The 13757-nt window shown below is 35.0% G+C and overlaps 1 protein-coding gene across 1 annotated transcript in view; it reads left to right on the top strand.

The window, feature by feature from the left end:
* The window catches only part of BLTP3B (bridge-like lipid transfer protein family member 3B), a 105231-nt gene that overhangs the window by 48531 nt on the left and 42943 nt on the right, over window positions 1-13757 (top strand). The window contains 4 exon segments of the mRNA XM_047740838.1: window positions 1287-1467; window positions 3427-3510; window positions 10988-11170; window positions 11735-11853. Coding sequence (XP_047596794.1) covers window positions 1287-1467; window positions 3427-3510; window positions 10988-11170; window positions 11735-11853 — 567 coding nt within the window.

Raw genomic sequence — 13757 nt, 5'->3', positions numbered from 1 at the left:
ATATTTTTTTATGAAAAATTTGGTCTTCATTTTGTTATTACCAAAGTTTCATGTATAGTTCTATAGCTTATATAGCAGATGATCTTACAGTATGCTTACATATGTAGAATCATTTTAGGCTTTTAGGTTCACATCAGTCTTTATATTTCAGTAGTATTCTATGCTTCTTCACTTTGGGGAGAAAAGAATTTGAGGGGCGCCTGGGTAACTCAGTGGGTTAAGCCTCTACCTTTGGCTCGGGTCATGATCCCGGTATCCTGGGATCGACCCCCTCATCGGCCTTTCTGCTTGGTGGGGAGCCTGCTTCCTCCTCCTCCTCCCTCTCTCTCTCTCTCTGTAAAATAAATAAATAAAATCTTAAAAAAAAAAAGAATTTCAATTTAGAGTCTATTATAAATCTCTTCTGCTTTCTGGCTTCTTCAGATATCCACGTTCAAAGGATGTGCTGCATCTCTTATGAGAGGCACCAGAGCACTTAAGAGTACTCTGTACCATATCACAAGCACTTTGCAAAGAAGTGATTTATTTTTACAGGATATATAATAGTATATACAGCCGATATAATATACAGGGCTCACATTTGTTTCTGTTTTATTTTTTAAAAAAAGATTTATTTATTTATTTGAGAGTGGGGGGTTGGGGAGACTATGGGGTGGGGGAGGGGTAGAGGGAGAGAATCGACAAGCAGACTGCCTGCTAAGTCCTTGCCTACCATGGGGCTCCATCTCACAACAGGTGAGATCATGACCTGAGCTGAAACCAAGAAATGGAAATTTTAAACCAAAATAACAAAATGATGGGTCCAGGTTAAGTAATAAGCAAAAGAATAGAGAAAAGTGTCTTCTAGGTTTTTTTACATTTCTCACTCTTTGTATTCCCTCGTAGAATAAGCTGAATTATGTTATTTAAGGGGAAAGCTCCTCCACTAAATGAGCCACCCAGGTGCACCTGTTTCTCTTCTAATATGTAGAACTAATACTATTTGAATAAGCTGCCTTGAATAGTTAATATTTTCTAGAATAAGGACTTAAAGTATATAACTATACAAGTATTCATTAAAATACATTGGTTTCATGTTCAAATTGTGTGTAGTTCTCCAGTTTTTAGATTTAACTTTATTCTCATATAATTCAGAAAATATTTGGAGGGAAATTGAGTTATTGATAGAAAAGAAAATATATTAGCTTATTTTTTCATGATTTCATTACTAAAGATATTTAAGTTTTCTTATTTGTGGAATTTCAAATATTTAACTGAAAGTGATAAGGCAGTTTTGAATCTTTTAGAGCTCTACAGTAACCCCATCTACCCAACAAGTGAAGACACCACAGACCTCAAATGCTCCGGATCTAAATGATGCAATTGTGAAACTATTCAATGACTTTGATGTTAAAGAAACCTCTCATCACTTGGTAATTTCTCATCTAGATCTACACATATGTGATGATATTCATGCTAAAGAAAAAGGTAATAAAAACTGCTTATTTCAAACTATTTTGGTTTTTCTAGGATTTCCTACAGTACTGGATTGTTTATCATATGTAATATATAGTATGTCTGGTATGATAGCTGGTCATAATTTTATCATTCATGTGAGATACATAGATGAAAGTTGTAATTTTAAGCAATATATATCAGTATGAAATTTTATTTTGCTTTAGTACTTAGTATTTTAGCACAATTAATTGTTAGCTAGTATTTCACCTGATACTACCAGTAATATTAGGTTTAAAAAAAAATCAAGGACTAAATATGTGACATCTTTGGAGGATGATGAAATATTAGACTTGCCTTTGAATTAACTTTTTCATAATTTTGAAATTGTCTGTAAACTAAATTTGAGTCCATATACAATTCATAATTATTTGTACACATGTTTTCCCATGGTGGTCTGTCTGCATTTTTCTGACCCCATGTACATGTAAACACAGCTGTGTGGTTGTTTACCGTTTCTTGTGTCTCTTTACCAGTAATCCTCCCAAAATTTGCTTAGGAAGCTAAATTCTAGTTAGTAAGTGTTTTTTCTTTATTTTTAGCTTTTGTTTCTCTTATTTTGGAGAATTACAGTGGAGTAAGTGAGAAGCTGTTCTTGGTCGCTTTGAAAATCTGTGGTTCCATAATGTAGGTACTAGGCATTCTGTTTCCATTGGAGAGTGTTCCTGCCCATAAGTATTGGGCCACCTTCCAAGACAGTAGTTCTCGAACTTTGGTGAGCTTGAGGATCAAGCTGAGGATCTCTTTAAAACTGGGATGTTAATATCTGACCATTCTACCTCAAGACCTGATTCATGTATCTGTGAAAATTGTTGCTCTGTATTTTTAAAGCTGAAAGAGTAAATATTGAGACTGATCCTGGATGTTTAGCAGAAGTTACCTTGCCTTCATCCAGATAAGGCAGCCAGGTATCAGTGACTGGTTGAAAGGGTGGAAGAAGGTGAGAAAGGTTTGGAGTTTAGAGAAGGATTTGTTCTCTTTTCTTTTATCTACCTTTGTGTCATTTGATTTAAAGTTGGCATCTTCTGCTTTAGTTAGATGAAAGGAAAGTGGAAAAGTTAAAATAACCCAAAATAACAAAATGAAGGGTCAAGGTTAAGTAATAAGCAAAAGAATAGTCTTCTAAGTTTTTTTATATTTATCACTATATTTCTTCATAGAATAAGTTGAATTATGTTATTTAAGGGGAAAACTCCACCATAATATTTCCCTCATTTTACAGATCTGTTCTAAAATCCAGAAAGGTCTGAAATGAATTATATTCATTTGTACTTAGTGGTATCTTAATGCATATTTTCCTTACTTCCAGTTGATTTATTCATGCTGTTTTAAAATTTGATTTTTATGTTGGAGTCACACTGAGTTGTGATCTACTTTCTAATCTTCATATAGCTGTGTTAATTTGGACAACTTACCTAACCAATCGGCTTAATTTCCACCTCAGTGAGAGATAGGATTATATAGTGTAGTGGTTAATATTTCCTAGGTTCAAAACCAGCTCTATATTTCTTGGCTAAAATGACCTTGGTCTTTTTAATTCCCCTCTTTGTGTCTCAATTTACTTAATTGGAAAATGGGGATGATGATGATGATAATAATATCATCTATCTCAGGGTTGTAAGGAAGAGCAAATGAGCAAGTATACCTAAGTAAGGTATTTAAAACAGTGCTTGGCATATGGTTAGGGCTGTGAATATAAAAGTTCTGTTCTTTTTGTGTCCTCACCTTTTAGCTTGGTACCTTGCAAATGATAGGGGCTCAGTAAACACTGATGAGATTGAATTGCATTTCCTGAAATCCTTAATGTATTATCTGTGATAATAAACAGTTAATCACTGCTTGGATTGCAAATATGATAAATGAAGTATTTCTGATACTTGCTTAATGTTTCTTTCTCTTTCTCTCACTTCTATTATTCTTTTTCATTTCCAGAGTCAAATAGACGTATTACTGGAGGGGCTATGCAACTGTCTTTTACACAGTTAACCATAGATTATTATCCTTATCACAAAGCAGGTATGCTTAATAATTTCTTTAACAGATGTAAATGCTGCTTTACAGTTATATAGACAGTTTATCTCATTTCCTTTAATATATATTATTTACTTTAATTCATTTTATTTTATTTTGTTTTAATTTAATGTATGTTTATTTTTATTTTTTATTATTTTTAATTCCAGTTAGGTAACATACAATATTATATTAGTTTCAGGTGTTCAGTATAATGATTCAGCAGTTGCATACATTACTCAGTACTTATCACAATAACTTCAGTCTTCAGTCCCTATCGCCTGTTTTACCCAACCACCATCCAGCCCCCCATCAGTTTGTTCTCTGTAGTTTAGAGTCTGTTTTTTAATGTGTTCCTCTTTTTTTCCCCTTTGCTCCTTTGTTTTGTTTATTAAATACCACATGAGTAAAATCATGCTATTTGTCTTTCTCTGAATGAATTATTTTGCTTAGTATTATACTCTTTAGCTCCATCCATGTCCTTGCAAATGATAAAATTTAATTCTTTTTTACGGCTGGTAATATTCCATTTTAGATATATGCCACATCTTCTTTATCCATTCGTCTATCCTGGACACTTGGGCTGTTCCCATACCTTGGCTATTGTAAATAATGCTATAATAAACTTAGGGGTGTATATATCCCTTTGAATTAGTGTTTTTGTATTCTTTGAGTAAATACCCAGTAGTGCAATTGCTGGATCATAGAGTAGTTCTATTTTTAACTTTTTGAGGAACCTCCATATTGTTTACCAGAGTGGCTGCACCAATTTGCATTCCTACCAGGAGTGCAAAGGATTCTCCTTTCTCCACATCCTTGCCAACACCTGTTGTTTCTTGTGTTACTGATTTTAACTATTCTGACAGGTGTAAAGTGCTATCTCAATAGTTTTGATCTATAGTTCCCAGATGATGAATGATGTTGAGCATCTTTTCATGTGTCTGTTGGCCATTTGAATGTCTTCTTTGGAAAAATGTCTGCTCATGTCTTCTGCCCATTTTTAATTGGATTATTTGGTTTTTAGGTGTTGAGTTATGTCAGTTCTTTATATATTTTGGATACTGATACTTATTTAGATATGTCATTTGCAAATATATTCTCCCATTCCATAGATTGCCTTTTAGTTTTGTTGATTGTTTTCTTTGCTGGGCAAAATTTTTTATTTTAATGCTGTCCCAGTAGTTTATTTTTGCCTTTGTTTCCCTTGTGTCATGAGACGTATCTAGAAAAAAGTAGCTGTGGCTGATGTCAAAGAGAGTACTGCCTGTTCTCTTCTAGAATTTTTATGGTTTCAGGTCTCATATTTAGGTCTTTAATCTATTTTGAGTTATTTTTGTGTTTGGTGTAAGAAAGTGGTCCAATTTGTTTCCTTTGTATGGCCCTTTTTTCAATACCATTTGTTTGAAGAGACTGTTCTTTTCCCATTGGATAGTCATTTCTCCTTTGTTAAAAATTAATTGACCATATAGCTATGGGTTTATTTCTGGGGGTTTCTGTTTTCTTCTATTAATCTATCTATCTGTTTTTATTCCAGTACCGTACTGTCTTGATGATTACAGCTTTGTAATATGACTTGAAGTCCAGAGTTGTGATGCCTCCAGCTTTGCTTTTCTTTTTCAAGATTGCTTTGGCTCTTTGAGGTCTTTTGTGGTTCCATACAAATTTTAGGATTGTTTGTTCTAGTTCTGAGAAAAATACCTTTGGTTTTTAATGGGGATTGCATTAAACTTGTAGGCTTTGGATGGTATAACATTTTAACAATATTCTTCTAATCCCGGATAAAATATCAGTGTATAGAAATCTGTTAAATTTCTATACACCAATAATGAAACAGCAGAAAGAGAAATCAAAGAATCAATCCCATTTACAATTGCCTCCAAAAACCATAAGATACCTAGGAATAAACCAATAGAAAGGACAAAGGCCCTATATGGAAAAAAATGCCTTTCCATTTCTTTGTGTCTTTTTCAGTTTTTTTTTTTTTTTTTAAGATTTTATTTTTTTATTTGACAGAGAGATAGAGAGCACAACTAGGCAGAGCGGCAGGGAGAGAGAGAAACAGGCTCTTTTCTGAGCAGGGATCCCAAGACCGGACTTGATCCCAGGACTCTGGGATCATGACCTGAGCCAAAGGCAGCTGCTTAACTGATTGAGCCACCCAGGCGCCCTTCTTCAGGTTTTTTTAGTCAGCATTTTATGGTTTTCAGGGTATAGTTCCTTTGCCTCTTTGATTGGTTTATTCCTAGGTATCTTACGGTTTTGGGGGCAATTGTAAATGGGATTGATTCTTTGATTTCTCTTTCTGCTGTTTTATTATTGGTGTATAGAAATGCAACAGATTTCTATACATTGATATTTTATCCTGTGACTTTACTGAATTCGTTCATCAGTTGTAGCAGTTTTTTGCTGTAGTCTTTCAGGTTTTCCAAATGTAGTATCATGTCATCTGCAAATATTAGGAGTTCCACATCCTATTTGCTGATTTGGATGCTGTTTATTTCTTTTTGTTGTCTGATTGTTGTGGCTAGGACTTGCAGTACTATGCTGAATAAAAGTAGTGAGTGTGGACATCCTTGCTCTATTCCTGACCTTAGGGGAAAAGCTCTCAGTTTTTCCCCATTAAAGATAATGTTCATCTGGGTTTTTCATATATGGCCTTTATTATGTTGAGGTATGTTCCCTCCAAACCTACCTTGATGAGGGCTTTTATAATGAATGGATGTTGTACTTTGTCGAATGCTTTTTTGTACCTGATGAAATGATTGTATGGTTCTTATCCTTTCTCTTTTTGATGTGGTATATCACATTGATTGATTTGCAAATATTGAACCACCGTTGCAACCCAGAAATGAATACCCACTTGTTCGTGGTGAGTGATTTTTCTAATGTGCTGTTGAATTCAGTTTGCTAGTATATTTTGTTGAGAATTTTTGCATCTATGTTCATCAGGGATATTGGTTTATTGTTCTCTTTCTCAGTGATATCTTTACCTGGTTTTGGTATCAAGGTAATGCTGGTCTCATAAAATGAATTTGGAAGGTTTTTTTTTCCCTTTTCTAATTTTTTGGAGTAGTTTGGAGAACAATAGGTATTAACTCTTCTTTAAATGTTTGGTAGAATTTGACTGTGAAACCATGTGGTCCTGGGCTTTTGTTTGTCAGGAATTTTTTTTATTAGTGATGCAGTTTCCTTGCTGCTTAACAGTCTGTTCAAATTTTCTTTTCCTGTTTCAGTTTTAGTAGTTTATATGTTTCTAGAAATTTATGCATTTCTTCTAGGTTGTCTAATTTGTTGGCATATAGTGTTTCATAATATTCTCTTATAATTGTATTTCTGTGGTCTTGGTTGGTACTTCTCCTCTCTAATTTGTGATTTTATTTGAGTCCAATTTCATTTTTTAAGTCTGGCTAGACATTTATCAATTTTATTGATTTTTTTTTTTTTCCCTCAAAGAAATAGCTTCTGGTTTCATTGATCTGTTCTATTGTTGTTGTTTTTTTTTTAGTTTCTTTATTATTTATTTCTGCTCTTACCTTTATTATGTCCTTCTACTGGTTTGGGATTTTGTTCATTTTTCTTTTCCTAGATCCTTTTGATGGTTAGGTGGTATATTTGAGATTTTTCTTGCTTCATGAGGTAGACCTATTTTGCTATAAACTTCCCTCTTAGAACTGCTTTAGCTGCATCCCAAAGGTTTTGGACCCTTGTATCTTCATTTTCATTTGTTTCCATTTACTTTTTTATTTCTTTTATTTTCTGGTTGACTCATTCATTGTTTAGTACCATGTTATTTAACTTCTAAGTATTTGTGATCTTTCCAGATTTTTTCTTGTAGTTGACTTCTAGTTTCATAGCGTTATGGTCAGAAAAGTTTCATGGTATGACTTCAACATTCTTGAATTTGTTGAGATTTATTTTGGAGAATATTCCATGTGCACTTGGATCTGGATATCTGTTTCTGGATCTGGATATCTGTTTCCTTTGCCACATTAGGGAAATTTTTAGCCTTGTCTTTTTATTTTTCTTTTTTCATTTCTTTCCTTTTTTTCTTTTCTCTTTTCCTTTCTTTTGTTTTGTTTTGTTTTCTTTCTTTTCTTGGTGGGCAGCAAAAGCAGAGTGTATTGAGTGATAGTAATGTTTATTGAATATGATAGAGTACAAAGCTCCCGAAGAGGGAGGGGACCCAAGAGGGTTGCCTCTTTTATTTCTTCAAATGAATTTTCTGGCCCCTTTTCTCTCTCTTCTTTTTCTGTGACTCCTATAAACTATGTTTGATGTTATTATGTTTGATGGAATCATTGAGTTCCCTAAGTCTGTTCTCATTTTGGATAATTCTTTTTTCTCTCTTTTGTTCAGCTTGATTACTTTCCATTAATCTGCTTCTAGGTCACTAATTTGTTCCTCTGCTTCTTCTGTCCTGCTGCTTATTCCACCAGGTGTGTTTCTCCATTCACTGAGCCTTTTATCTCTACTATGTCATTCCTTATCCCTGTGTTAAGGGTCTTACTCATGCCTTCCACTCTTCTCATGTCCAGTGAATAATCATTAACTTTAATTACTTTAAATCTACTTATAATTATGACTTTAAATTCTCTATCAGAGATGTAACTTATATTTGTTTCACTTAGCTTTCAGGCTATGCCCTTGTCCTACTCTTTCACTTGAGATAAATTTCTCTCTCTTCTCGTTTTGTCTAAGTTTCTGTGCCTATTTCTCTGTGTTAGGAAAATCAGCTGTGTCTTCTGCTCTTGAGGGTAATGGCATTATGAAAAAGAGGTCCTAGAGTGCCCTGCTTTCTGGTGTTCCCTGTTCACCAGGTCCTTGTGCTTCTGGGAATGCTCTGTTGTTGTTGCCTATTGCTTTATCCATCAGGCCAGTTGTCTGCAGAGGCTCTCTTTGCCTTTCGTTGGCAGTGTTTTATCCCTGGCCTAAATATGGAGCATTTTAGCTAAGTATTCTCTGGTCTCCTTGTGAAATGAGACCTGTTGCCACGGCTGCTGGAACAGAGGCTCTTCAAAACTCCCATTTAGGGTGATGCAGAGTGAGCAGGGATTTGGTCGGGTCTTCTGAGGGAGGGGGTCCGCTACACTGGGATTGAGGCATGTGTGAGTAGGAGGGGCAGTTTCACTGGAGTGTGTGGAGCAAGGTTTGTTGTAAGCAAGTTAGGTAGTGAATGTCCACAGTAAGCTGATTCCCAAAGGTTACCCTGTGCTTCAACTGGGGGGCGTGGGAGGTGTTAGTAACACTAAGTGGTGCTAGCCTGTTCCTTTGTTGCCAGAGGGGTCTCTCCATGAATGCTTTCTCTCTAGGACACAATCCAAGGTGAGTGAATAACTCCCCTAGTGCATGCTTCAGGTGCTCTTCAGACTGCTGTTCCCATGCTGTATGTTTGTGGGTTGTTTGCCTGTCTTCTTTACAAGAGCTGCTTCAGTCTCCTCTGAGCTTTTCCACAGCCAGGCATGCTGACCTTCAGAACTCCAGGCTTTAAGCGTTTCTGGTTGCTGGAAGTCATAAAATTTGACCCCTCTTGCCTTCCAAGTCAGCTGCTTATGGGGATTCATTTTCCCCATGTGCTCCCCTGTGTGTGTTTGTCTCTCACCCTTCTTTGTGACTTTGGTTCCCTCCCCAACACAGTAGCCACAGTGATCTTTCTCTCCCAAACCATGTCACCACACTTCCTACCTTCAGTGTGGCCTCTTCTCTTCCTTTAGTGTGGCATTCTGCCAGTCTTGAGATCAATTTTTGGGGTACTTAGGATGATTTGATTGTAACCTAATTGTATTCTTGGGTTGTGTTGAGCTGGAGTTCTACTCTATTGCCATCTTCCCTCTCTCTCTAACTTCATTTTTTTAAGGAAAAAAGAAACGAAGACATTTGTTATTTTTTCCCCAGTAATATTTTTACAAGAAGATACAAATGCCATGGAAAATATTTGTGCATTTTGTAGAGTTTTGTGTAGATTATTAGAAAGTATAATTGTTAGCATTTGTCAGTATTCTAAATAATTGATTTAAAATTTAAAATCAGAATGTGGAAGACATAGTTTATGCTATTTTATTTTTTTCATTGTGGCAAAAGTAAGTTATTGATGTGTTTTGAATTTAAAAATTAGTATATTATTAGCATATTAAAAAAATCAAGGAAGAATATATAGTAAAAATATAACAGTAATTTCAGCTGCATTGTAAGAAGATTTCTGGAACTTTTTTTTAAAAACTCTTCTGTATTATCTAAGTTTCATTAATAGACTTTTTTTACTTGATTTTAGCCAAAAGCCTGAGAAGTAATACATAATATGCTTTTGAATAGTTGAATATTGATAGGTTTTTTCTCCCAAATAATAAAAACAAGAAGTATATGTATTTATGACCAAATTAAGTAATTTGACCTTATACCAATCTGCTATTTGGTGATGTGTGGCTTTTTTTTTTTTTAATTCACAAAAATAAGAAAAAGCAAGTATAATGTATTTTTCAGGACTTTATGAAAGTGATATTCTTTGTTATTTCTCTATCTGTACCTGATAGAATGTAAAGGTTTTAATGTTTGTTTTGATTTTTATTGGAAGGCTTTGTTGTACTTCTATTCTCCTAATTTGTAAGTTACTTACATATACATAAAATATTTTTTTACTACAGAAACAACTCATATTTTGGGAGGTAAAATTCTTAGGCATCAAGATTTTATTTTTTTTTCAAGATTTTATTTATTTATTTGACAGACAGAGATCACAAGTAGACAGAGAGGCAGGCAGAGAGAGGGAAGCAGGCTCCCCGCTGAGCAGAGAGCCCAATGCGGGACTTGATTCCAGGACCCTGAGATCATGACCTGAGCCGAAGGCAGCGGCTTAACCCACTGAGCCACCCAGGCGCCCCAAGATTTTATTTTCTTAACCCTTTTATGTACAGATTACTTTTCTCAGTTTTTGCTACCGAGAAACCTAATAATCCTGATCTTTTATTTTTCTTCCAAAAAAATCTATATAGGTATAGATATATCTATATCTTTATGATTGATATCTATCTTGAAATATTTAATTGGTCTTTAGTGTTTTCGTAATCTTTATTTTATCATTTTAAGGATAGGTTTTAGCCACTATTTTATAACAAATTTTTGATGAAAGGACTTTTTTTTGTGGTAGCATTTTCTGGGGTTCTTTGTAGTGGAGATATGCCAGGTAGTTGAGCATTCAGTGAAGGTTGACCAGCAGTACTGTTTGTAACTGAAAGTTCGAATGTTGTTCTACCAATGGTGGGTCTTGATAGAAACCTTTTAGACAATTTGCTTTTGACATTCTTTTCCTGTATTCTAAATGTTTTGCTCCTAAGTTCTAGGCAGATTAAAAGCTCTTGTAGGCTTATAAAAGGTCTTGAAGGCTTGAGAAAGTCTCCCTTGGAAAATGAATAAATCTTCTTTGAAGCAGGGCTATAATAAATCAATTTTGTGCATTTTTTTAGTGAAATACCTGTCATTCATTTTACAGGAGATAGTTGTAATCATTGGATGTATTTTAGTGATGCAACCAAAACAAAAAATGGATGGGCCAACGAGTTGTTACATGAATTTGAGTGCAACGTTGAAATGCTTAAGCAGGCTGTAAAGGATCATAATGTAGGTTCACCTCCTAAATCCCCAACACATGCCTCTCCCCAGCACACACAAACAGGTATTTTACCTATAACAACATTATGGCATTCCCCTGGTATTAAGTGTCTGTGCCTGTGTGTGTGTTTGTGTGTGTGTGTGATCATAGTATGATATTTTCTGTGGATAAATTAATATTTAATAACTAATATCTAATAATTGACACTTAATAATTAATACTTAATATCTAAAAGTTCTGAACCTTATTCAGACCATAGGATTATGGACCAAAGCACTTTTAAAATTAATATGATCAATAAGAATAATATCCAGATGGAATCTTTGAGACTGTTAAATGGCTAATAGTTCTCTTTTTTTAACAAGAATTTCAGGTAAAAGTTATTTTACAAGAATATCTTAAATGTGATGTAAGTATGACTATTGTTTAAGGAATAATCACACACAATAAAGAGGAATCATTGCAATAACTTATATTCTTATATCAGTTTATATATAAAGTATTTTCACATATATTGTTGGACAAATTGAGTTCATGTATATTTCTGGTAGCTGTTTTAATAATTAAAAAGTGACTGCTATAAAAATAATTTTGCAATAAATTGAAAGGTTTTTTCATTTCCCACAGAGAAAGACTCAGCTCTGAAAGGGACTTCCAGAACACCTTCAGTGTTATCTCAACAGTCCAAAGCTAAGTTAATGTCTAGCTCTGTTGTCGTTAGACTTGCAGATTTCAATATATATCAGGTATGCCTTATGTTTTAATTAGGTCTTCTGATAAATACCTTCTGCAAGCATCTCTTACAAACTCATGTCACCATTTTATTTAATAAAAGTATCTTGAACAGGGGCACCTGGGTTTGATCTCAGCTCATGTCTTGATCCCAGGGTCATGAGTTCAAACCTTGCTTTGGGCTCCATGCTGGGTGTGAAGCCTAATTAAAAAAAAAAACAAACAAAAACCCCTCATCTTGACCAGTTTTATGAAATAGCTAAACTAGACAGGATAGAAAATGTCAGTTCATTAATTTTTGTTTAAATGGTTATACAGAATTAACCAAACTGTGAGGTTAAGAGCATAGTCCCCCAGACTGCCAAATCCTCACAAGACTTCTGACAGCAACTGCAAGTTCAGGAGTCTCCCCTAAACTACCTGTGGATTCAAGAATTAGAGTAACTCAAAGAACTCACTGAAATAAATTATACTAAGAAACACATTTATACTAAGAATTACATTTATTACAGGGAAAGGATATAAATTGGATTTAGCCATAGAAAGAGAACCTGAATTGACTAGGAGGGTTCCAAATATGAAACTTCTTGTCCTCAGGACATGATAGCTTCCTGGCATGGATATGTAACAATATGCATTAAGTGTTATCCTTGTAGATGAACTCAATCTCTACATGGATTAATACCAGGTTACCCAAAGTCCCCACCTTCTAAAGCCTACTAAGACTGTCAGGTCTGGCCAGCCCCACTCTTAATCACTGTAAGCACAAACTATCAGTTGAACTTAGAATTATCTCCCAGAAGCAGGGATAAAGGGCATTGCTCTCTTTGAAGGCCAAATTCCTTATTACACAATGCTCTTAGTGGAAGAAACTAAAATACTTTTGTCTTTTTCTTTTATTTTTTTTTTTTTAAAGATGTTATTTATTTATTTGATAGAGAGAGATCACAAGTAGGCAGAGAGGCAAGCAGAGAGATGGGGGAGAAGCAGGCCCCTGCTGAGCAGAGAGCCTGATGCAGGACTCTATCCCAGGACCCTGAGATCATGACCTGAGCTGAAGGCAGAGGCTTAACCCACTGAGCCACCCAGGCACCCTAAAATACTTTTTTTTTTGTCTTATTGGACTCTCAAGTATTGGCTATTTTGTGAATATAACTTCATAGCTAAGTTTATATTGTCCCATTTATATTGTTCAGGCTATCATAAAACATGGTCTAATATTACAATCCTTGAGACCAACAACAGAATGTATAACATTCTTAAATAAATGATTTCAGATATGTGTTGTCATGTGTGAATTGTCATGGTTTATTCTGATATATAAATTTATTCTTATGTTACTCAGTGGTTTTCATCTGGGGCTGATTTTTCCCCCTGGGGACATTTATTTGGCCATTTCTGAAAACAGTTTTGGTTGTCACAGCCAGAAGGGGTTGCTGCTAACAAATAGTGAGTAGAGACCAGTGATGTTGTGAAACATTTTAACAAGGGACTGGGCCTTGTTAGCAGTGCGCACAACAAACTTTTATCAAACTCAACACCCAAAGAGCAAATAATCTAGTCAAGAAATGGGCAGAAGACATAGATAGACATTGCTCCAAAGAAGACATCAGATGGCCAGGAGACACATGAAAAAATGCTCCACATTACTCAGCATCAGGGAAATACAGACCAAAACCACAATGAGATACTACCTTACACCAGTCAGAATGGCTAAAATTAACAACAAAACAACAAATGTTGGCAAGGATGTGGAGAAAGGGGAACCCTCTTAATACTGTTGGTGGGAATGCAAGCTGCTATAGCCACCCTGGAAAACAGTATAGAGGTTCCTCAAGAAGTTAAAAAGAGAGCTACCCTACGTCCCAGCAATTGCACTATTCGGTATTTACCACAAAGATACAAATGTAGTGATCCG

Source organism: Lutra lutra, chromosome 8 (assembly GCF_902655055.1).
Source record: "Lutra lutra chromosome 8, mLutLut1.2, whole genome shotgun sequence".
NCBI lineage: Eukaryota > Metazoa > Chordata > Mammalia > Carnivora > Mustelidae > Lutra > Lutra lutra.
Note: the sequence above shows the minus strand (reverse complement) of the source record. Positions and strands in the feature narration are given on the sequence as shown.